The sequence below is a fragment of the Trichosurus vulpecula genome, chromosome 7 (assembly GCF_011100635.1).
Source record: "Trichosurus vulpecula isolate mTriVul1 chromosome 7, mTriVul1.pri, whole genome shotgun sequence".
Taxonomy (NCBI): domain Eukaryota; kingdom Metazoa; phylum Chordata; class Mammalia; order Diprotodontia; family Phalangeridae; genus Trichosurus; species Trichosurus vulpecula.
In genome coordinates, this window is record NC_050579.1 from 223189742 (window position 1) to 223215924 (window position 26183).

The 26183-nt window shown below is 38.7% G+C and overlaps 2 protein-coding genes across 2 annotated transcripts in view; one reads left to right on the forward strand and one right to left on the reverse strand.

Moving 5' to 3' along the window:
• The window catches only part of COL21A1 (collagen type XXI alpha 1 chain), a 244132-nt gene extending 234746 nt beyond the window's left edge, over positions 1 to 9386 (forward strand). Inside the window, exons 25-30 of the mRNA XM_036765998.1 lie at positions 1819 to 1851; positions 4165 to 4311; positions 4408 to 4462; positions 4697 to 4897; positions 5993 to 6070; positions 8216 to 9386. Of these exons, the coding sequence (XP_036621893.1) occupies positions 1819 to 1851; positions 4165 to 4311; positions 4408 to 4462; positions 4697 to 4897; positions 5993 to 6070; positions 8216 to 8403 (702 nt within the window). The 3' untranslated portion in view covers positions 8404 to 9386. The remainder of the gene's footprint in view (positions 1 to 1818; positions 1852 to 4164; positions 4312 to 4407; positions 4463 to 4696; positions 4898 to 5992; positions 6071 to 8215) is intronic.
• Positions 9387 to 24616: 15230 nt separating this feature from the next.
• LOC118858693 (protein Abitram-like) lies at positions 24617 to 25187 on the reverse strand. The gene has a single exon (XM_036769289.1). It carries the CDS (start codon positions 25176 to 25178, stop codon positions 24633 to 24635), a length of 546 nt encoding a protein of 181 aa, XP_036625184.1. The 5' UTR covers positions 25179 to 25187; the 3' UTR covers positions 24617 to 24632.
• Positions 25188 to 26183: the final 996 nt, after the last annotated feature.

The window sequence follows — 26183 nt, forward strand, 5'->3', positions numbered from 1 at the left end:
GTGAGCACATTAAAGTTGCTTTCCTTAGAAAAGCAGATCAAAGATCCTGTGCTAGCAGCCCTCCTGTGTGCTGGTGTTGTTGGTCTTTCACCCCCACAGCAGCTGCTACCAACACTGTTCTTACAGTTACTTCTTCTCCAATCCCTATTTCAACCTGTCCACATTGTTGTTGTTTGTCCTTCCTTCTCAAAGAGGACCAATGACATCAGGAAGGTGATGTCTTGACTTGCAAGTGAATTGGATTTAAATGAGGCAGGTCTGTGCAAGGTCACCAGCCTCACTCCCTCCTCCAGAGCCATCCGGGTCTAGTGGCAAGGCATAGATCAGGATGACCAGAGATGGCCCCAGATATAGTGGGGAGACCTTGGCCTTTTTAAGCTAAGATTTTTCCCAGGTCTCAATTTGTCTGAGGCAACATCCATTGACTGATTAAGGCTAGGTAAGAAGTGAGGCACAAAATGACCGCTTTAACATAGCAAAAAAAAAATCAGCCTGGGAGGGGAAGACTCTCAGGATTTCTGTCCTAAACAGAAACAATTACTATTTACACTCACTCTGAGGCATCAGAACCAAAACAATGACTAAGTGGGGCTTGGGCTGGGATTTACTGTTAGCCATTCAGTGATTCAGAGTGATTTGGGTTTGAGGCACCACCAAGAAGATTTATTTGAAACCCAATGAGCTTTATTAAAGCCTGGGTTTCCGATGTTGTATTACAAGAAATCATAAATGAAACTGCATGAGTCAAACAGTTAATTGTCTCATTTTTTTGAAATCTATTCTGTAAAACACAAGATATCTTGCAAGGTTTCAGTGATAAAAATTTATATTCCTTTGGGTCGAGCATCCACAGGTAAGGGTATGATTCACTGTGTGGACAGAAGGAGAAGAGGGAGGCAAAGAGAGAGAGGAAGGGAGGAAGAAAGGAAAGGAAGAAGGAAGGAAAGGAGAAAGGAAGGAAGGGAGCAAGGAAGGAAGGAAAGAAGGAAGGGAGGAAGGGAAGGAGGGAGGAAAGGCAGGAGGGAGGAAGCAGCATTGCCTAACTGTAACTGCTGTTTGGGTCAGTTACTACTACTCACAGACTGTTGTTTGTCCTTCATTCTCAAAGAGAGCCAATGACATCAGGAAGGTGATGTCTTGACTTGCAAGTGAACTGAATTTAAGGGAGGTAGGGCTCTCTGCAAGCTCCATATAAACATAAAGGGGTTAAAGGCAGTCAGGTGGTACAGTGGATAGAGTGTTGTGCTTGGAGTCAGGAAGACCTAAGTTCAAATATAGCCGCATACACTTACTAGCTGTGTGACCCTGGGTAAGTCACTTAACTCAGTTTGCCTCAGTTTCCTCATCTGTAAAATGAGCTGGAAAAGGAAATGACAAACTGCTCTAGTATCTTTGCCAAGAAAACCCCAAATGGGGTCATGAAAAGTTGAACATGACTGAAATGACTGAACAACTCAAAGGAATAGGAAGCCACTGAATATTGTTAAGAAGTGGGGGAAGATCAAAATTGTGAATTACAAAGATTATTTGGGCAACTGCATTGTGCTGTGTGCAGCATTTTGGTTATAATAATAATAATAATACTTACACAGTGTTTTCAGGTTGTAAAGAACTTCATAAATATCTCATTTTATCTCCTATCCTTTCACGTACATTTTAGAGTGGATTGCTGTAGTTTCAAACAAATTTAGGAGCTACAGAAAAATAAATAAATTGACATTAGTGATCATACATTAAGTAAATTGAACACACGAATCTCTCTCTCTCTCTCTTTTCATTGTAAAATAGTGTCTTTTTGCCCCTTCTCTGTTTCTATAGGGAATTCCAGGCCATCATGGAGCAAAAGGAGAGGTACGTGCTTTAAAACCTTAATTTTCCTCATAACTGATCTTCAATAACCTTCAATGAACATTGTCACTGCAGTGTAACTGTTGAAATTTGAACACCCAAACTGCATGTTATGTTGGATAAATTTCAAAAGTTGTTGCTTCCCATTGGTTCTGAGAGCACCTGTCCTTATTCTCACTGATATTAAGTTGCTCTGAAATACTTTGGTCAGATTCCTCTTCCAGGTGGGAATCTGTTTTCTATACATTGTTTGGTGAGGACCTTAGGGCACTCTTTTCAAGGACAAAAATCACTGATATAAGCAATAAAAGCTAGCTGTTGTTATTTCTAACTGTTAAAATACAAAGAATGGCTGCAGGAAAAAAAACAATAGTGGGAGTGCTAGACAATTATTTAAGTCATGATAATAGTATTGTGCTTTTTACAAGAAGACCACTGATGCCACCAACCCATCGCGAGGAGGGCCTATTCTTGAAGTTGCTATTTTACAAAAAAAAAAACAAAAACAATTTTTATTGATATCTTTTGGTTTTTTTACATCACTATAATTGCCCCAATATTCCATCCATTCTCCCTCCCAGAGAGTTTGAATTATATAATAAATAGTATTTTAAAGAAAAAAAGAAGAGGAACAAATCAGTATAACTAATCAATACATTGAAAAAGTCTGAAAATACATGTAATGTACAATACTTATGGACGTTCTGCCTTTGCAAAGGGGTAGGGGTTAGTCCACTGGGTCTTCTCATATCTCTTGTTTTGAACCATGTTTGTTTATTATAATTTTCTAACATTCACTTTTAATCTCTGTTTCCATCACATTGGTCATTTCTTGTAGGACAGTTATATTCCTCTACATTCATGTACCATTATTTCTTTATCAATTTTCAAATCAATACCCAGCAACCTTTTTTTTTTCACCAATTCATTGCTATTACCAAATGCTGTACTGTAAATGTTTTAGTATGTAAGATCTTTCTTCTTATCATTGGCCTCCTTGGGATATGTCTATTGATGGAATCTCTGGGTCAAAGGATATGGAAATTTTAGTCACTTTATTTTCATAATTCCAAAAAGCTTCCCACAATGGTCATATTGATTCATATATCACCAATTATGCTCCTTCACCACTAACAATTCCCAATTTTTTGGTCATTTTTGCCAATTTGCCAATTAGCAAGTAGAGATAGTTTGGTCTCCTCATTGCCTGTATTCTATTTTTTTTCTTTTATCTTATAGCTATTGCAAACATCTCTAGAACTATATTAAATAACAGTGGGGAGAGGGGGCCTTCTTGCTTTGCTCCTATATTTATTGGGAAAGGTTCTATTGTATCTCCATTGCATATGATACTTGTTTTGAGTTTTAGATATATACTTTTATGATATTAAAAGGCTCTTTTATACCTGTTTTTGTAGGTTTTTACAAACATAACAAGTGATATACTTTGTTAGAGTTTTTTGCATGTATTGATATAAAAATGTGGTTTTTATGTTTTCGTGTTGGTTTTTCTAATTGAAATGATGGATTTCTCTTATCCATCCACATTATTGAATTGAGAGGTTTGTCCATGAGATAAATTGACATTTCATTAAGTCCTTATAACTATATGAGTTTGATAAAAGAAAAATCACAATTTAAAAATTTCTATATTATGCATTTTCTATCTCAGTAGTATTATCAATTATGTATTTAAACAAAAGGTCTTCCAAGTAAGTTATGATCAACTTAAAGTGTTAGAGGGAGATTATAGATAACGAAATCCATTGAACAGGAAATTAAAGTCCACGAACTGTTCTTTTATGGTTTTGGTCAATAGTTTTTTTATAAGCTCTATGTTAATGATTTAAAATGAATTTGAATGAGTATTAGAAATGACTTATTGAGTTTTATTTCTTAGTCTCTACTGATCCATGGTGAAGGGCCTACAAACCCAGATTACCAAAATTCAGACAACAGGAAAAAGGAGAATTTCATTTCATTCAATCCAATAAGTGCTTAAATGGTAAATTTAGGAAAATTACTGTTTTGGGTACCAAGTGAGATTTATAGATAAATATCTCCTTGGTCTCTGTCTTCAGGGAGCTTGCAGTCTGAGTGATGGGCAAGGCTGATTGTCTCTTTTATAACCAATTCTAATTGGAGAGGAACGTGAATTAAATTTCTTTACACATCAATTTCAGAGTTTTCCATTTTTAGCCTACCCAGTTTTCTTTTATATATGATGTCTTGGAATATTCGTTCTTGTTGTCGTCATTTGTAGCAGTCATATATTATGCAGTATTTAAGATTTTGTTTTGTTCTCTTTGGATTTAGAAGGGTGAAAAGGGAGATCCTGGCAGTAGAGGTGCCAGTGGGCCTAAAGGAGAATCAGGGCTGGATGGCTTAATGGGGCCCATTGGTCCAAGAGGACAGGATGGGGAAACAGGCCCTCGAGGACCTCCGGGATTAGATGGGAAACCAGTATGTCTTTTTTTCTATTTTTTTAAAAAAAATATGTTCTTTATTGCTTTTTAAGTAACTATCATACATATGATAATACCTATATCTCTAATGCAGGGGAAAGAATTTTCAGAGCAGTTCATACGGCAAGTTTGCACAGATGTTTTGAGAGGTAAGTATTAAAAATATTAAAGAGAATATTTCCTCACCCTCATGAATATAACACAGTATTCAGAGAGAGGAAGGAGATTGTCATTTTTGGTGACATAAAGAACTATTATTAAAAAAATAAACCTGAAAATTTTTTAACAGAATGTAACAATAAAATAAAATAAAATACAGTTTGAAATGAAGAACCTATTAATGCCTAATAATCACTTTAAGGTTTTTTTTTTATTTTTTTAAGCCCAGTTGCCAGTCTTACTTCATAGCAGAAGATTACAAAGCTGCGAGCACTGTCAGTCTCAAAATGGCTCCCCCGGTCTTCCTGGGCCACCTGGTCCAATGGGACCAGAAGGTCCAAGAGGATTTCCTGGGTTGCCAGGAAGAGATGGTGTTCCTGGACTAATGGGAACTCCTGGACACCCAGGTGCTCGAGGGCTAAAAGGTATTCCATTTGGTTTGCTATATAGGGAGAGGGACTGGATCTATGTTTTCATTGTATTAGGGATTTCCAGGTGAGGAAACTACAAATGCAGGTTGGCATTTTCTGTGCAAATTGTGATTTTAGAGAGTTGCCTACAGCATGAAGTTAGTTGGCTAGGCCAGGGTCACACAGTTTTTATGTGTCAGGGTTAAAACTTAAACCAACTTAAAAACAAGTCTTAGAGGCCAACTCTCTAATTGCTATGTCATTCTGCCCTTCTTTGCTCTATTAAATGAATGAAAATTCATCCTTTCCCTGGAAAATCTCTGGAAAAGCATGCATATCTTCCCCTTTTCTTAGTATGGTAGAGCTTAGTCTTCTGTCTATACATTTGATAAATACCTCAACCTTCTGAGCGAAACACATTAGAGAACACCAAGGTTTTTGCCCTCCTGGTGAGATGCTTTAGAGAGAAAGGCCAAAGCTATAAGTAATGTGGAATCACAAGATGAAAATGTTGAAATCATCCTATACTTTTGATTAGGATATTTTCTTCCTTTCATAGTGAATTCCATACACAATCTTTACACAAAAGCATCTTCCCTTCCTTCAAATTTTTTTTTAAGATTTTGACCTTTCTGTTTCTCAACTGTTCACCTTTTTCAACTACTTTCTAATGTTATTCTGTGTGCCTTTCAGGATTCAATAGATACACTGTGTTAATTGTGATTATTTCCCTTTCAACTCTTTCCATCCCAATTCATACAAACATTTTTAAGCCTCTCTTCATTGAGGTAGTAAGTGAAAATCTGTGGTTTCCAAAAAACAGCATAAGACCACTAGTCAATTTCTGCATCTCTATTTTCATGTTGGCCTTTGATTCACTCCAGTGTCTAGTCCTCAAATGAACAATTGCATAAAATTACCTTTAATGTTTGTTGCAAATTAAGTTAAATGAACAAGAATGATAGATTGCAAGTCTGTTTATATATTTTTTAAAAAAATATTTGTTCCCTTTGGTTATATGTATTATCTTCCTAACTCTTCCCTCCCCCTCTAAAAAACCCCCAAACTTGAGTGATTTATCAAGAAAGATAATAGTTTAATATTCTGCAGGACAACCAGGAAGAAATGGGGCAAAGGGTAACCAAGGGTTTGGGCCTCCAGGAGAACAAGGCCCCCCAGGCCCTCCAGGTAAGGGTTGACATAAACCAAGTAAATATTGCATATTTGTTTTAAGAATTAACTAATAACAATATTAATAGCCAGCATTTCTATAGTACTTTAAGGTTGCAAAGTACTGTACAAATATCTCATTTTATCCATTTTAATATATTTAATACAGCAATACGTTTGGCTTCTTGTCATCTGAAGATTTTCCATGAATCCTCTGATCCTTATCTCTTTCTTAGTACCTATTTAATTCTGCCACAAGAACAGCTAGGTGATATAGGGTTCCAGGCCTGGATTCAGGAACACCTGGGTTCAAATCCAGCTTCAGATGCTTACTAGATCTATGACCTTGGACAAAGTTACTTAACCCTCTTTGATTCAGTTTCTCATCTACAAAATGAGCTGGAGAAAGAAATGGCAAACCACTCTAGTATCTTTGCCAAGGAAATTACAAATAGGGTAACAAAGAGTTTGAAATGACTGAACAGGGAAGGTAGGTGGAATTGTGGATAGAGTGCCAGGTCTGGAGTCAGGAAGACTCATCTTTCTGAGTTGAAATCTGGCCTCAGACACTTATTAGCTGTGTGAAGCTGGGCAAGTGACTTAATCTTGTTTGCCTCAGTTTCTTCATCTGTAAAATGAACTAAAGGAGGAAATGGCAAACCACACCAATATCTTTGCCAAGAAAACCCCAAATGGGTTCACGAAGAGTTGGACACAACTGGAAAACAGCTCAACAACAACAACAAATTCTGCCACCCAGTTCGTAGAGTGGTTTATCTGGTGCCAAGCCAAACTAGGCCTTGACTTCTCTAGAGAGGTGATAGGCTGCCTCAGGAGGTGTGAGTTCTCTATTGCTGAAGGCATCCTAGTGAAGGCTGGATAACCACTTGTCAGGGATTTGTAGAAAAGGCATTTATTTTTAAGTATTTATGGAACTAGATGATGACCTTTGAGATCCTGTCTAACCCCGAGAATCTGTAATTCTGTATCCCTGACTAATTTTGGTGGCTTAGTGAATCCACATTTGAGTTGAATGTAGTCGTTTGAATAGTGCCAGAACAAACAATTGGGCATTGGTCTGACATATGTTGGATTATGATAATAAGTTTAGATATGTAAAAAAATAGATAATAGAAATTGCACATCTTAGATATATTATAGATCTTCTAATAAGGAGTAAAACTTATTTGTCTGTACCTTAATTCAACCACTCCTGATTTATCATGAAACGCCTCAAAAGACTCATGGAATCATAGGACCATAGATTTAGATTTAGAAGAAGACTTTGATGTTATTTAGTTTTCCTTATGAGAAAAATGAGGCTCAGAGATATTAATGTCATGCAGGTAGAAGCTCAAAGTCACATGGGTAGAAGTAACTTGAATCACTAGGATTTCAATGGAGGCCTACAGTCAGGAAGACCTGAATTCAATTTCGGCTTCAGATATTTACTAGATGCATGACCCTGGACCAGTCACTTAACCTCTGTTTGCCTTCATGTACTGGAGTAGAAAATGGCAAACCACTCCAGTACCTTTGCCAAGAAAACCCCATGGACAGTGTGGTCCTTGGGGTCATGAAGAGTTGACTGAAAGACTAAATGACTGAACAACAAAAACAACAACAGAATTTGAACACAGGTTCTCTGGTTCTAAAATCCAGGAAGCGTTGCCTTCTTCCCAATAAAGGAGCAAGAACATGTCAAAAATGGAAAAGTCAGCCCCGGAGTAGCTGAAGGATGACTGCAGTTTTCAGGAAGGGAAATATCAATTGCCCCAACATGTTAGCTTAGCTTTTTGGCAAAATAGATATTGCTTTTTAAAAAATCATGTTGATCTGTCTAATGTGGTTGCTGTTCAGTTGATTCAGTCACATTCGACTCTTCGTGACCCCAAGGACCCTACTGTCTGTGAGGTTTTCTTGGCACAGATACTAGAGTGCTTTGCCATTTCCTTCTTGAGTGGATTAAGACAAATAAGAGATTAAAGTGATTTGCTCAGGGTCACACAGCTAGTAAGTGTCTGAGGCTGAATTTGAATTAAGGTCTTCCTGACTCTGGCCTCAAAGCTCTATCCATCGAACTATCTAGCTGCCCTGTCTAATGTGATAGGTGGTGTAATCAGAAGGTTGTCTATTCATCGATGAATAATATTTTTGTTGTAGGTCCCGAGGGTCCTCCTGGAATTAGCAAAGAAGGGCATCCCGGAGAACCAGGTCTTCCCGGCAAAGATGGAGACCAAGGAAATCCTGGAATACAAGGGCCAACTGGACCCCCTGGAATCTGTGATCCATCCTTATGTTTCAGTGTGATCGTTGGAAGAGATCCATTTAGAAAAGGGCCAAACTATTAATATGCAATGCCTTCATCAGCAGACTAGGCATGGTGCTTTTCTTTTACGGTCTTGCAAGTCTCAGGAAGATTATCGGCAATAATCCTTTGAAAAGGAACTGAAGTACCTCGGTTTTATAAAGAAAACAAATAATGAAATAATGAAAAGATAATGCTGCTTCTTGGTTTTAAAGGCTTCTCCATATGGAGCCTTTACATTAGAAGCATTAGCTAAATGAGGAGGGTTCCTCATAAGTCCACTAATTTGAATTAAAATTGAATAAAATTAGCTACCACCATTGCCTTGTAGCAGTGCAGTATTAGTTTATCAGTTGCCCATCACTGTGAAATGTTTCACATTCAGTCTCCATGCAGCAAATCATTTGATTTCAGTTTCATGTTTGTGTGAATCTCATGGTTATGTATGCTTCATATCTCACAATTCTTGCTTGTTCATTAGCCAAAGGGGAAGATGAATTTGGTTATTGAAAACTACATGAAATATCCTTTATGTAGCTATTTCTCTCACTGCTTAATTAATGACCATAATGATTAATTTAAAACTGACTAGGAAAGAAATTATACTAGACAGATGATACTAAAAAATACAGAATGTTGTGGGGAAAAGTCAGTTTCATTATTACTCTCTCCTGCATGTTCAAAAAAAAAAGTATGAGTACAAATGCTGAGGCCTTCATTCCCCATGCTCTCTGCCTAACTGCAATGTTTGTTGTATGCCTTCATTTTCCATTTTATTCACTACATGTCTATGTTAATGTATGTTAATTTTTGTATGTATCCCTAACAGGAAAAAAGAAAACAAAACAGGCTTCAGTTGAAAGGACAGCAGTTGCACAAATCCCACTGCTCATTGATCAATTAAGGCAGATGGTTAAATTAATATTGCTCAGTCATGTACTGTACAGAAAAGCTTTTATGTAGAAGTGACTTTCAGATGTTTGGTTTTTCAGTTGTCATGCTATAACTTTTGTACTGTGCTTGACATTCAAGGTCAAATAAAATTTTGTACAGATTCTGATGATGGTGGTAGAAGTCATTCTTTACATTTTTCCTTCCTTACATTCACTTTGCTATTTAATGGTACTATCAAATTTTTAGGGGCAGTTAGGTGGATGATAGATGATAGATAGAGTGCCAGGCCTGGAGTCAGGAAGATTCATCTTACTAAGTTCAAATCTGGCCTCAGAAACTTACTAGCTGTGTGACCCTGGGCAAGTCTCTTAACCCTGTTTGCCTGTTTCCTCATCTGTAAACTGAGCTGTAGAAAAGAATGGCAAACCACTCCAATATCTGTGCCAAGAAAACTCCAAATGGGAACACAAAGAGTCAGACATGATTGAAAATGACCGAACAACAAATTCTTCCATCATTCAAACTTTCATACCTATCTAGTGGCTATCTAGTACATGTTTTCCTACTTCCAGAATAACTGTTTCTTCTAACCAATAAATAAATTTTAGGATAATCTGATAGGGTATTCTTCTCAATTCTCAAAATAAGAGTTGGTCTTGGCTATCCAGATTCCTTGAATTTTGCCCACATGCTGCCCTATCATATTTACTTAAGTGTTAGGATTATAGGGTTACAGACATTGATCTGGAAGGTGCCTTACAGATGATCTATTCCAATCCCTTCATCTTATAGATAAGGGAGCTTAATCCTAGAGAGATAAAGGGACTTGTTCAAGCTCGTTTAAACAGTAAGCAACAAAGCTGGAATTTGAATCCTGTGCCTCTAAAATCAAGGTTCATTCTTCTATGCCACTTTGTTCCCTTGGAGGCTCTGCTCAATCCGAAGTATCGAACATCCAAAGGTGTCAAACGCCTGCCCCAGGGCTGCTAGTACACTAAAACTCCAGAGTGTGGCCCCAGATTAAAATCTAATAGGGACATTTTTAACAATAGAAATAAAAATATAACATAGATGATGCTAAGCTATGGTTTCCTAACTTAATTAGTGGTCCACAGGGATCTATTTCTATTTGAGTTTAATTCTACCGCTGTAAGTCATTCTCTGCCTATCATATATCCCTTTCCATCTTTCTGTGCTTGCAGAAATAATGCTGAAGCTCCAACACTTCCATAGGCTTATAATTTACATTTTTGTTTATGCCCTGGAACTTCTTTTATTCCAAGTATATGGAGCCAGGTTGACCACTGGAATTGGAATCGTAGCTGCAAGAGTATGATTTCTTTGCATACCAACGTACCCACCTGGGATCCCACAAATCACAGTGCTACTCTTCTGCGAACAGAATGAAATATAGAATATATTTTTAATTATTATTTTTGATACTTGAGTATTTATTTTCTCTCTCTCCACCAAAACCAATCCCTTATAACAAATACGCACAAACAAATAAACATTAGCAATTTTAAAGACTTAAGACCTCTGATCAACCTAATTATAAACCAAACTAGGGTAGGAAAAGAATGCTACCCCTTTGTGTGACAGAGAGGTGATGGAGTTAACCTGCAGAATGGAATATACCTTGTTGTTTGTTCTTTGTTCTCAGAGAGGACCAACGACATTAGGAAGGTGATGTCTTGTTTTGCAAATGAATTGGATTTAAGTGAGGGAGGACTGTGCAAAGTCACCAGCCTCACTCTCTCCTCCAGAGCCATCTGGTCCAGTGGCAAGGGATAGATCAGAATAACTGGAGATGGCCTGGGATTCAGTGGGAGACCTTGGACTTCTTAAGCTAAATTCTTTCCCAAGTCTCAGTTTGTCGGAGACTGTACCCATTCAGTGATTAAAACTAGTTAAGAAATGAGGCAAAGAAGGCCTCTTTTACCTACTCAGATTAAAAATCAATCTGCAGGGGAAGACTGTCAGGGTTTCTGGCCAAAACAGAAACAATTTCTCTTTACGCTTACTCTGAGACATCAAAATGACCAAGGGAGACTTGGGCTGGGACTTATTATTGGCCAGTCAGTGAGAGCCAAGGGATTTGGGTTTAAGTCATACTCAAGTAGCACCATTTGAATCCCAGTGGGCCTTACCAAAGCCTGGTTTCCAGAGTTGTATTTCAAGAAATCTACTTTCCTTTTGGCAGAGCACCCACATGTAAGTACATGATTCTCCATGTAGACAGAGGGAGGGAGGGAGGAGGGAAAGAAGGAAGGAAGGGAGGGAGGAAGGAAGGAAGGAAGAAAGGAAGGAAAGAAGGAAAGAAGAAGGGAAAGAAGGAGGGAAGAAAGGAGGGAGGGAAGGAAGGAAGGAAGAAAGGAAGGAAGGAAGGAAGAAAGGAAGGAAAGAAGGAAAGAAGAAGGGAAAGAAGGAGGGAAGAAAGGAGGGAGGGAAGGAAGGAAGGAAGAAAGGAAGGAAGGAAGGAAGAAAGGAAGGAAGGAGGGAAAGAAGGAGGGAAGGAAGGAGCAGCATTGTGGAAAGACCTAAGGTGAATATATGACTTTTTTCTAAAAAGCTGTTAAAAACATATCTGAAGATAACATAGTAGTGATCCAGGATTTTCATGCAATTGGGCATATTTTACATCTTTGTTCCTTATTCTCTCTTTAGAGAAGAATGGGGAAATCCATGCTAGGATAGTAACTAGAACACCGAGACCTTGAGAATTACATGATCAACTCCTTCTCACAAGTCAATATCACTAAGGAGTCAACATAAACACGACAAATAATTTCTTTTTTTTTTTTTTTAAATTTATTTTTTATTTATTTTTAGTTTACCACACACGGTTCTACATAGTTTTGAGCTCCAGTTTTTCTCCCCTCCCTCCCCCCTCCCTCCCCAAGACGGCATGAAGTCTCATACAACTGTCATGTATAACTTCGCATTGAATTAATCCACGCTCCAGTCAAGTCGTGGAGAAGAATTTTGACCAATGGAATGAATCATGAGAAAGAAGAAACAGAACCAAAAAAAAAAAAACAAAAAAAAAACCCCAAAACCAAAAACAAAAGAGAAGCAGAAAAGGCGAGCATGTAGTAGTGTGCCTCAGTCTGTATTCAAACTTCGCAGTTCTTTCTCTGAATGAAGATAGCATTCTCCATCGTGAGTCCCCTGGAGTTGTCCTTGCCCCTTTAGGTTGCTGAGAGAAGCGCAGTATGTCAGGGTTGGTCCTCAAGGAATCCACATATCTGTGGCTGTGCACAGCGTTCTCCTGGCTCTGCTCCGCTCACTCAGCATTATGTCGTGTAGGTTTTTCCATGTTGTTATGAAGTCTGCATCATCCCCATTTCTTATGGCACAATAGTATTCCATCACCTTCATATACCACAGCTTGTTCAGCCATTCCCCAATTGATGGGCATCCCTTTGATTTCCAATTCTTGGCTACCACAAAGAGAGCTGCTATAAATATTCTTGTACATATGGGTCCTTTTCCCGCTTGCCTGATTTCTTTGGGATACAACCCTAGAAGTGGTATTACTGGGTCAAAGGGTATGAACATTTCTATAGCCCTTTGGGCATAGTTCCACACCGCCCTCCAAAATGGCTGGATCAGCTCGCAACTCCACCAGCAATGCAACAATGTTCCAATTTCCCCACATCCTTTCCAGCATTTATCATTCTCCTGATTTGTTATTTTAGCCAATCTGACAGGAGAGATGTGGTATCTAAGAGTTGTTTTGATTTGCATTTCTCTAATCAGCAGCGATCCAGAGCATTTTTCCATATGCCTGTAGATAGCTTTAATTTCTTCCTCTGAAAACTGCCTGTTCATATCCCTTGACCATTTCTCAATTGGGGAATGGCTTGTATTCCTATATATTTGGCTTAGCTCCCTGTATATTTTAGAAATGAGGCCTTTATCAGAGATACTAGTTGCAAAGATTTTCTCCCAATTTTCTGCTTCCCTCCTAATTCTTGTTGCATTGGCTTTTTTTGTACAAAAACATTTCAATTTGACATAATCAAAATTATCCACTTTGCATTTTGTAATGCTCTCTATCTCTTGTTGGGTCATGAATTCTTTACTTTTCCACAAATCTGATAAGTAAACTATTCCTTGCTTTCCCAAATTACTTAGAGTATCAACTTTTACTCCTAAATCATGAACCCATTTTGACTTTATTTTGGTATATGGTGTAAGATATTGGTCTATGCCCAGTTTTTGCCCTACCATTTTCCAATTTTCCCAACAGTTTTTGTGAAATAGTGAATTATTAGCCCAGAAACTGGCTTCTTTGGGTTTATCAAAGAGTAGATTGCTAAACTTGTTGATTTCACCTACTTGTGTACCTATCCTATACCACTGATCCACACCCCTGTTTCTTAACCAGTACCAGGCAGTTTTGATGACTGCTGCTGTGTAGTACAGTTTAATATCTGGTGTGGCTAAACCACCATCCCTAGCATGTCTTTTCATTAATATCCTAGATACTCTAGACCTCTTGTTTTTCCAAATGAATTTTGTTATTATTTTGTCCAGCTCAGTAAAAAAAAATTTTGGTAGTTCGATTGGTATGGCACTGAATAGATAGATTAATTTAGGTAGAATTGTCATTTTTATTATATTAGCTCGGCCTAACCATGAGCAACTGATATTTCTCCATTTATTTAGATCTGATTTTATTCGCGTGAAAAGTGTTTCATAGTTATGTTCATATAGGCCCTGGGTTTGTCTTGGCAAATAGACCCCCAAATATTTTATAGTGCCTTCAGTAACTTTGAATGGAATTTCTCTTTCTATCTCTTGCTGTTGGGCTTTGTCATTAATGTATAGGAATGCTGAGGATTTATGTGGGTTTATTTTATATCCTGCAACTTTGCTAAAGTTGTTTATTATTTCAAGTAGTTTTTTACTTGATTCTCTAGGATTCTCTAGATAAATCATCATATCATCTGCAAAAAGTGATAATTTAGTTTCTTCTTTTCCTATTCTAATTCCTTCAATTTCTTTTTCTTCTCTTATTGCTACAGCTAATGTTTCTAGAACCAAATTGAATAATAGGGGTGATAATGGACATCCTTGTTTCACCCCTGATCTTATTGGGAATGCATCTAGTTTATCCCCATTACAAATAATGCTTGTTGATGGTTTTAGGTAGATGCTATTTATAATTTTGAGGAAGGTTCCCCTTATTCCTATGCTTTCTAGTGTTTTTAATAGGAATGGGTGTTGTACTTTGTCAAAGGCTTTTTCTGCGTCTATTGAGATGATCATATGGTTTTTGCTAGTTTTGTTGTTGATATGATCAATTATGCTAATAGTTTTCCTAATATTGAACCAGCCTTGCATTCCTGGAATAAATCCTACCTGGTCATGGTGTATTATTCTCGTAATGAGTTGCTGCAATCTTTTTGCTAATATTTTATTTAAAATTTTTGCATCAATATTCATTAGAGAAATTGGTCTATAATTTTCTTTCTCTGTTTTAACTCTACCTGGTTTAGGTATTAGTACCATATTTGTGTCATAAAAAGAATTTGGTAGGACTCCTTCTTCCCCTATTTTCCCAAATAGTCTGCAAAGTATTGGAATTAGTTGTTCTTTAAATGTTTGATAGAATTCACATGTAAAACCATCTGGCCCTGGAGATTTTTTCCTAGGGAGTTCGTTGATGGCCTGCTCAATTTCTTTTTCTGATATGGGGTCATTAAGAAATTTCACTTCCTTCTCTGTTAGTCTGGGCAGTTTATGTTTTTGTAGATATTCATCCATATCTCTAAGGTTGTCAAATTTATGGGCATACAGTTGGGCAAAATAATTCCTAATTATTGTTTTGATTTCCTCTTCATTAGAGGTGACCTCACCCTTTTCATTTTTTATACTGGTAATTTGATTTTCTTCTTTCTTTTTTTTAATCAAATTGGCCAAAGGTTTGTCAATTTTATTGGTTTTTTCATAAAACCAGCTCTTTGTTTTATTTATTAATTCAATAGTTTTCTTGGTTTCAATTTTATTAATCTCTCCTTTGATTTTCAGTATTTCTAATTTGGTATTTAATTGGGGGTTTTCAATTTGCTCTTTTTCTAGCTTTTTCAGCTGTATGCCCAGATCATTGATCTCCTCTTTCCCTATTTTATTCATGTAGGCATTTAGAGATATAAAACTTCCCCTAAGAACAGCTTTTGCTGCATCCCAAAAGTTTTGGTATGTTGTTTCATTATTGTCATTCTCTTGAATGAAATTATTAATTGTTTCTCTGATTTGATCTTTGGCCCACTCTTTAGAATTAAATTATTTAGTTTCCAATTAGTTTTTAGCTTATTTTTCCATGGTGCTTTATTAAAAATGATTCTTATTGCATCATGATCTGAAAAGGATGCATTGACTACTTCTGCTTTTCTGCACTGGATTGTGAGGTTTTTATGCCCAAGTACATGGTCAATTTTTGAGTATGTGCCATGTACTTTTGAGAAGAAAGTATATTCCTTTTTATCCCCATTCAGTTTTCTCCAGAGGTCAATCATATGTGCCTTTTCTAAAATTCTGTTTACCTCCTTAACTTTTTTCTTATTTATTTTGAGGTTAGATTTATCAAGTTCAGAAAGGGGGAGGTTGAGGTCTCCCAATATTATAGTTTTGCTGTCTATTTCTTCCTGTAACTCCCTTAACCTCTCCTCTAAGAATTTGTATGCCTTACCACTTGGTGCATATATGTTAAGCAATGATATTGCTTCATTGTTTATGGTGCCTTTTAGCAGGATATAATGTCCTTCCTTATCTCTTCTAATTAGATCTATCTTTACTTTTGCTTTGTCTGAGATTAGGATTGCGACACCTGCTTTTTTTACTTTAGCTGAGGCACAATATATTTTACTCCAGCCTTTTACCTTAACCCTATGTGTATCCCCCTGTTTCAGATGTGTTTCTTGTAAACAGCATATTGTAGGATTATGGTTTTTAATCCATTCTGCTATCTGCTTCTGTTTTGTGAGAATGTTCATCCCCTGCACGTTCAGGGTTATGATTTCTATCTGTGTCTTTTTCTCCATCCTAATTCCCCCTGTTTATGCTTTTATTTCTCCCTTTCCCCTTCTCCTCCCCAACAAAGTTTTGCTTTTGACCGCCGCTTTCCTCAGTTAACCCTCCCTCTTTATTCCCCTCCCTTATCTAACCGTTACCCACTTGCTACTTCTCCTCTTCCTTCTGCCCTCCCCCCTCCCTTTTTCCCCCCTTTCCCTCCCACTTCCCGTAGGACAAGTTAGATTTCTAAACTTATCAGAGTATGTTATTCCCTTCTTGAACTAGATCAGATGACAGTAAAGCTCAAATACTGCTCTTCTCCCTCCCTTCTTTCCCTCTACTATAATATGTTTTTTTGCCACTTCCTTTGGTGTAATTTACCCTTTTCTACAACCTTCTTACCACTTCCCTCATAGCCCTCCCTTTATATCTCTTATTTATATTTTATATCTTTACATCAGTTAATTTATACAGGCATTCACAACCTATGTATATCCCTTTCATTTCTCACAATAGTTGTACCATTCACAAGAATGACTTATATATGTATATGTATATATATATACATAAAAAACATACATAAGATGATATAATCCCACATAAAGATGTAAACAACCTAAGCTTATTGGTTAATGAAGTTTGTGGCGTTTTTCCCCCGGTTACCTTTTTATGTCTCTCTTGAGGTTTGTATTTGGAGATCAAATTTTCCATTGAGTTCTGGCCTTTTCGTCAGGAAGGTCTGGAATTCCCTTATTTCATTGAATGTCCATCGCCTTGCCTGGAAAATTATGCTTAGTTTTGCTGGGTAGTTGATCCTTGGTTGTAGTCCCAACTCCTTTGCCCTTCGGAATATCATATTCCAATTTCTCCTGTCTTTTAATGTGGAAGCTGAGAGATCCTGCGTGATCCTGACTGTAGTTCCACGATATTTGAATTGCTTCTTTTTGGCTGCTTGCAGTATTTTCTCCTTAAGTTTATAGCTCTGAAATTTGGCTATAATATTTCTTGGTGTTTTCAGTTTGGGATCTCTTTCAGGGGGTGATCGGTGAATTCTTTCAATGACTATTTTGCCCTCTGGTTCTAGGACCTCTGGGCAGTTGTCTTTGATAATTTCTTCGAAGATACTGTCAAGGCTCCTTTTTTCATCGTGGATTTCCGGTAGACCAATAACTCTCAAATTGTCTCTCCTGGATCTATTTTCCAGGTCAGTTGTTTTGCCAATCAGATATTTCACATTTTTTTCTATTTTTTCATTCTTTACATTTTGTTTTATTACTTCTTGATGCCTCATAGATTCATTAGCTTCCACTTGCTCAAGTCTAATTTTAAATGAGTTAGTGTTTACATTTTGCTTTTGAGCCTCCATTTTCAATTGGTTGATTTCACCTCTCAGGGTGTCCTTTTCTCTCTCTAGATTCTGAATCTCCATAGCCATTTCGCCAATCTTATTCTTTAGGGACTTGATTTCGTCAGTGGATTTTTTCTCCCTTTTTTCCATTTTTTCCATATTTTCTTTTAGCTCCCTAATTTGGTTTTTAAAATCCTCTTTTAGCTCCTCCAGCAGTGCTTTTTGGGCTGGAGACCAGATCATATTAGCTTTTGAGGTATCTGATGCATCTACCGTGTCATTGCTATCTTCTTCTAAGTCGATATTTTGATCCTGCCTGTCTCCATAAAAAGAATCTATTGTCCTCGGTTTTTTTGTGTTCTTCTTCATGTTGGATTGCCTTTTGCTGGCGTTAGAACGAATTTCTATCTGTGAGTCTCAGGGCTTTCTGTCCCAGCTTTCTTATTCTGGGGGTTGTGAGTCTAAAATTATAACCTTCAGTTTCCTGAGGTGTGGGGGAGGGGTCTGGCTCCCTGGCGTCTCACTCCCTATGGGTGCTCTCCAGCACTTGCTTTTCAGCAATGGTCTCAGCTGTTTGTTGTTTGAGCTGATGACTGGCGCTTCCCCTGGGGGAGCAAGGTTACGTCTGGGCTCCTGGCTTGGCCCCCTGCCGACTCTTCCCCTCTGGGACTAATGAGCTTCTAGTATTAGTCCTGTGAAGCCCCGCTACTCTCTCCTCTGTTTCAGTTCTCTTTTTTTTTTTTTTTTTTCCCGAGGAATTCTCTGGGTGAGGGGGGGAGGGGTTAGAGCCGCTTACCTAGCCATTGAGTCTTCCGGAAGTTCAAGAGGCCGAGATCCTGGGTTTTGCAAGCGTCAGAACTGGGTGTTTTCGCGGCTGTTGGCGTTGCGCTGCCTCTCGTCGCTCCCAGAGACTGCCGTCCTGTGTTGGGAGGCCTGGGGATCTCTGCCGGTTTCGGGCGCCCAGCTTTCTCCCAGCTCGTCTCCCACGTGGATTTCCCGGCCGGCCGCTTCCGCCTTGGTCTGGAGCAGCTCCGCACCGAGCACTCTCCGCGCCTGCAGGTTCGTTCCTCTGGCCTTTCAGACTCTCCCGGCTCGGAAATTTGCCCCACGCAGACTGCTCGCGGTTTCTGACTCTCTCAAATCTGCTCAAATTCACTTTTTTATGGGAATCTGACAGACCTTGTGAGAGAGCTCCGGTAAGAGGCTGCCTTCATGCGGCCATCTTGGCTCCGCCCCGACAAATAATTTCTTATTGTGTCAGAGTGATCTTGTGGATGCTGAAGCATCATAGTTCTGCTAAAAGATACTGAAAATCCATTAGAAATTATTTAAATGAATGTTGGTCATAATGAATAATGAATGAAATCCTTCAGTTTAACCACGTCAAAAATGAAGCTCTCAGTTCTGTACCAATTATTAATAGAGAACATGAGACAGGAGACTTATTTTGTATTTAGAAGAATTCAGTGTTTGATACCCCTTCTTACACTGTATAGAACATGGAAAACCTTGGTCTGATAGGAGGCTTTTCTATCAAATATAATGCAATATAATGCAATCTAAGCTAGTGGTCCAAATGCCAAAATAATACCTTTGCCTAGATGACCACATGAAGGGATAGTTAGAAAGCCAAATCTTGCCATTTATTCTCAGTGCTTTTTTCCGTAAGTGGTTTTGCCATTGGTAAAATGCTCCACCCTTAGACCAGTTGTACGGCCTTCAACTCAACTAGAAAACATTGTTTTACTTTGTCCCCAGCAGATGGCAGCAAAAAGCCAAAGCCATCATGTTTTTACTGCCACACTAATTCTATTATTCACACTATGTGTACGTAATTATCCTGATCATTTTTTTTTGTTGTTGTTGGCTGAACCTAGTGGGGTAGCTTAATTACCAGCTCATTCCCTCCAAAAGATGAGCACTGTAAGCTTGCTTTCTAAAGGAAAACACTTTAATGATGGCTAATGAAACGGTCTATTGGATGTTCTGTTCTTGGGTTTGGGCAAGCTGACTTTTGTTGTTTGGTGATCTTCCCTTTAATTAACTGCAAGAAACAGGAGTATCTAGCTTGAGGGAAAGTCTGTAGCTTTTCAAATACTTAGCTCCTGTTCCCAACAGTTTTAAAGAAAATTTAAAACTATAGCTCAGAGCATAAGACCCCATTTGACTTACCTGGGAAAGATAGTTCTCATTCAAATACCAATAAAAACTAGGATCTCTTACTTTTCTGATCTCATTAGTCCAAGAGATGGAATAAGACTTTTAGAGACTTGGATAACCCAACTGACAATGTACATGATATGTTATCTTAAGGAGGAATAAAAGGGGCTCTTTCTTCATGATACCGCTACAGGCTTGATAAAGGAATAAGGAAAAGTTAGAGAAAATCCCGCAAATTTCAATTTCCACATATTTTCAAAATAATTGTTTTCTCCCATAGTTTCTCATCTCAAGATATTTTTTGTTTCTAGATTAAGACCTCTGATTATCATAATTATCACCAAAATTTCAGAGTAGGGACAGCTAGATGGCACAGTGAGTACAACACTGGCCATGGGGTCAGGAGGACCTGAGTTCAAATCCAACCTCAGACATTTGACACATTTACTAGCTGTGTGACCTTGGGCAAGGCACTTAACCCCAATTGCCCTGCCTTCCCCCCTGCAAAAAATAAAAAAAGAAGAAGAAGAACAATTTCAGAGTAGAAAAAGAATGCTACCCCTTGTGTGACACAGAGGTGATGGAATTAACATGCAGAATGAGATATGGGATATATCTTGCTATTTGTTTCATTTTTAATGCCCTAAAACTAGAAGCAAGATTAGGTCCCAAGACAGTGCAGTTCTCATTATGGTAACAGACCAATGCTCACATGTTCTGGAGTACCTCACTTTTGTTTCCCCTTCGAAAAAAAGGAATGATTGGGCCCACACCTTAAAGTCATCCATGAATATGATGGTTACTCATTTTAAAGTGCTGGTAGAAGAAATGTATAAGCTTAAAAAATTAGCCTTTAATTATATATTATATATGTTAAATTACTATTTTGCTATTTTTTTATTTTCAGGAAAGGTTGCTTTGAACCCCCTTCAAGATCACCTCAAGCATTTTCTAACCTTTTTACTCACCAAACTGACACACTCTTAGCAGCATTATTACCTCGTATAGAAAGGCATTTCCTTTTTTTAGTGGCACACTTGGAAACATCATAATGAATCAATCACAGATACAAAGCTGTGGTATAAAGAGGAAGAGGCGCTGGACCTGTGATTTCACAGGCATAGAGAATTTCCACGGAAGCAACCCCCTTCTACTAATATAGGTTCTACCATTTTTAAAGCTCATAGCCTTAAAAAGCTGGATTTATAAAGATCCATAGTGTCAAAAATCAAATAGAAGCAGGGCTACTAATCTGTATGTAAGAATCTTGAAGCATCAATCACATGTTGACTTAGTTGTAAAATGTACTATTTTCTATTTTTAGTTTTATCGTATTTTTATTGATTTTGTTTAAATATTTCCCAATTTCATTTTAATCTGGTTTGGATCTACACTCAGGGCCACATGTTTGACACCTCTGGCTTAGAGTAGTGAGAGGTTTGGTGACTTGCCTAATAAGCTCACAAAGATGGTATGTGGCAGAGGCCGAATTTGACCCCAGGTTTTATTGGCTCCGAGGTTTGGTCTCTATCTGCTACTCCAAGCAGGCTCTCAGCAGTAGGAGTGACATTATGTGAAGAGAAAAGTAATACTTTAAGGGCTCAACTACAGGATATTAATAGACAAGCTTCCGATTTATGGGTTGTACATATTTGTAGAGTTAGCTAGCAGCTTTGCCTTGGTGAAAATAGTGACAGAAATTAAATATTGGGAAATAGACTTCCTTGAAAGCTAAAGCAAATAACAATGAAAGGATTTCTGTGAATGGAACATTCTCTTAGTTTTAAAAGGAGGTGCCAAGGTTTTTCTCTGTAGTGGTTTTGAGCAACTGTGTGGTCCTATCTCCCTACCTTTCTTCTGGTCTTGGACTATGAACCCCAGCACACTAAATTCTCATTAAATGAAAATTTCCAGGTTCTGCTTTCCCAGGCAACATCCTTGTGGTAAATGAAATATGAATTTTGGAGTATTAGGCAGACTTTAAATACTTTGCTGATATCCAAGTCTGCAAAAGTCATAACTGTCCCTGTAAGTATAATCGGTCTATCTCTTGGCAACTCCTTGAAACACCAAAGCTAGAGGAACACTTCAGACAGGATGAGGAATAGGCACCCTTTTCCTTCTAATAGTCTCACTTCTTTTTCTAATTCCATTGTCCTTTAAGATAGGGTGGTGTCAAAATCCAGTCTGAATAGTGTGATCAAAGCAAAATCAGCTGTGGAATTAGTCAATTTGAGGAAAAGGTAGAAAGAGCCCACTGATGTCTTCTGTGACCTTGAATAAGGTACTTGGTCTTTCCCTGGATATAAGCTTTCTCTTCTATGAAAGGAAAGGTTTGGATTGATTACTAGAGTCCATTCAAGTTCTAACCATTTCTCATTTGTATTTTCTGGTGGCACCAAAATGTCTGGCAAATTACTGGCTCCATATCTCTCATTCAAGACAAGGCGAAGAAGTACTTCGTTGTCATATTCGATTGGTGTCTCTGTTACAGTAATAAGAAAGCATGGAAAATGACCTTGATTTTTTATTTCAGTCTTGTGATGTGGGACTCATTAAGAAAGAGATACTAGGTCTGGTTGGTGACTAATACACTGGACAACCCTGACGTGAATAGATTCAGCTTAACCTAAAAAGCACTCATCAAATGCCTCCTACGTGTATAGCCCCCCTGGGAGGCGAGGGGTGGGGCACAGTGGGGGTGGCAGTTAAGATGAACAAAGCATGGTCCTTGCTTCCAACTGAATTGGGAAAATGAGGTAGATGAGATGGACAAGACTATGATAATAAAATAGAGGATGCGAAACATAGAATGCTATAAGCCAGGGGATATGGTAGCTCTGAAGAAGGAAAGGTCATTTCTTAAGGGATACGGTGAAGGGATTATGAGGTTAGCTGGGAGCAAGGTCTACCAGGGACCATGGGGACAGAGGGTCAGACATTGATGGGTGGAATCCTTTCGGTGCATTTTCTCAGAACTTATCTCTAATCAGGACCATAATCATTCTGAGGCTTTTGTGAACATTTTTTTTAAACTTTGGGAGGTATCTGGGGCTGAGAGGAAACTAAGGAAAGCTCTAGTTACAGATTTTTAAAAAGCTCTTTTGAAAACCTCTTTCCCAAACCAAGTCAAACAGCTGTTCTTTACCTATAAGCACAATCCAAAGATTACAGGCTTGCCCATATGTGTCTTGTAGTTTGGTCCTTAAATAAGAGTTTTTCCTTCCCACCACATATTCCCCTGTCTATAGTTGATTCATTATGGTCTCCTCTACCAAGTTACTTATCAATTGATGTATTTTTATAGAGAAGCAGTATGATATAGCGGATTGAGACCTAACTAGAAAGACTCGGGTCCAACTCCCATTTCTTTTTTTTTTTTTTTTAGCATTTTATACTTTTTATAGTACTTTCATATGCACTAAAACTATTTTGCTACCAACTTTAGTGAGAATCTGTAGAGGGCCAGCTCTGAGAAAGTCCATTCTGGGATAGGATACAGGCCACGTTTTTCCCTGAAGCCTGTTCTTGCCCTTGGGTTGATAACTCAGCACGTGGGCTCTCTAAAACCTCCATGGCACACACTGCTAAACACCACCTGTAGGCTATTAACACAGTATTGTTTTCAGCAAAAGGGGAACAAAGCATAAGGAAGTCATGCAATGTAACAAATGTCTCGCACATGAATTTGTTGATCTGCTTGCCTAAAAAGGTATATAAGCCCTTTTCTTCAGCTTAATAAACGGAGCTGTCCTATACTCTCCTGCCTGGCCCATGTAATCTTTTCACTCTCCGGGGCATTTGGCCATCTTGGGCCAATTTGGCGCCATAGCCGCTGGTGGCAAGAATTCACATACTTAAATCTCAGAGTCTCGGCTCTGGGCCAAGATGAGAGAGGACACCCCAGAAACAAGGGAGGAATAGACATAAAAAAAGCTTTACTGAAGATCTGATGACAAGGGAAATAGCATGATGGACAGAAAGAGCTGGGCTTAGAGACAGAAAGACCTGGATTCAAGTCCTGCCTCTGACACAGACAATTTTACCTTGGTAACATCCCTAATCTCTTGGGACCCCAAGCAGCTTTTTTAGGCTCTTTAAACTGAAAGGCATGTGGCCATCTGCAATGGGAGTGAGAAAGCCTCACCAAAAGCTCCCCACACTGATAAAATAATAGGTCTGGTCAAAAAATAACCTCCTCTCATTCCCAATCGCTACTCTTCCAGTTCAGGCAATCAAGACATGTCCTTGGGGGGCAGCTAGGTGGTGCAGTGAGCAGAGCACCAGCCCTGGAGTCAGGAGGACCCGAGCCCAAATTCAGCCTCAGACACTTAACATACCCACCAGCTGTGTGACCTTGGGCAAGTCACTCAACCCCAACTGCCCTGCCTTCCCCCTCCAAATAAATAAAAACACTAAAAAAAGAAGTGTCCTTGGGCAAAGTATACTACCTTGTCTAAATGTTCTGGTGAAACTGGTAAAGGAGGAGGCCTGAGGGGAGGGGGAGTGTCTTTTGTTTCACCAAAGTGAACACAAAATAAAAACAAAGTATTTAGGAAATAGTGTGTGCAGTTTCCCAATTGTTTATGTTGTGTTTAAATAAGTGAAAAGAGCTAGGGAGAAATGGGGCATACTGGGACAGAGCCAATCTAAGAGGGAGAGAAAGATGACCTAATAAATCAAGATGAACTGGCAAAGACCACCAATACCCAAGTGGCCAGGAACTGAAGCACAGCCATCCCACACTATGGAGAGGACTGTTCCACCACTTTCTTGTCCAGTCATGGTCAACAGCAGTTGGTCCTTTAACACGTGTAAATTTATGTTTCTTTTGATTTCATCTATCTTCATGATGTTTCTGATCTGTTATTAATTCGTTTCACCACAACTTCTTCATATTCTTTTCGTGTCAATAATCCCTCAGTGACGGTCTTGCTTTCTTCAAATTTGGGTAGCACGACAGCAATATAACCCTCAGTGGATGGCTTTTCCTGCAAAATGGATGGCTTATCTAGAATATTTTCATTCACCTCCATCAACCGTCCTCTCACACAGCTTGACACAGTATATTCTTCTCCACCTGAACAAGATATCCCACAAAGCGGTGCAAGTTCTGTTAGAAATTGTGCACCCCGTTTAAACTTCCCAGAAACCTCGTTCTGCAGTCTGCTACGGCTGGCACTGATTTGGTAGTTAATGCTCTTAATTGTTTTTCCATTTTGAAGAAGCGGATGAGATTCTGCCAATGTGATCACACAGATTCTGTTAGAGTGTTGCAATATACAGTGATCCTCACACGGCTTTCCCTTCACATCGGCCTTGTACCAGCGGGTGAAGTAGCGATCCACCAGCGACGGGGCTGCGGGAGAAATGGCCCCGGCCCCGGCCGCCATAGCGAGCTCAGCCTCCCACCAGATCCCAGGATCACAGACCCAGGGGCTCTTCGCCCCACCATGCACTTCCGCCTTCCCACGCGGCAGCCCCAACTCCCATTTCTGACACGTACTGGCTGTGCAAGCTCTGAACAGAACACTTAAGTCACTAGTCTAGGCAACTCTCTAAGAGTATAAATAGCATCAAAGGTGCCAATCTGCATTAGTAGAGGAAGTATCCTTAACCAAGATATTTCTGTGTAAATAAAATGAGAGGTCCAGTCCGTATCCCTGCCCTCCCACCCCTATTTTTATATTGCCCTATATTTATTCCAGGCACCTTATTGTATTATATTTATATGCATATACAAAATACACATATATATGATAGGTATTTCATATATATACATATGTTTGTATGTGTATATATAATATATATGTGCAAATATATACACACATATATAGATAGATTGCTGTTTATTTCAGTCCCTCCAACTGTTCGTGACTCCTTTGGGGTTTTTCTTGGCAAAGATGCTGGAATGGTTTGCCGTTTCCGTCTCCAGCTCATTTTACAGATGAGGAAACTGAGGCAAAATGTTAAGTGATTTGCCTGAGGTCACATAGCTAGTAAGTTTCTGAGGCTGGATTTGAACTCAGGTCTTCCTGACTTCAGGCCCATTACTCTGTCATCTAGCTGACTCACCAGTTTCATTACTCCCAGATAAATGCTCCTTGATCCAATACAAATGGCCTCCTTGCTACTGCACAAACAAGGCATTCCACCTCTCACCTGTGGGCATTTTTTCTGATTATCCTCAATTCCTGGAATGTTCTTCCTGCTCATCTCTGCCTATTGCCTTCCCCAGCTTCCTTGGCTCTTTTCCTATCCCCAGTACATAGCACAGTGCCTGGCACATAATTAGCACTTAAGAAATGTTAATTGATTCATTGAATGTGAAATCACTATTTTCACCCACTTCCTTATCCTCATTCTTCCTCATTATGTGCAGCCTTTTCTACACTGAT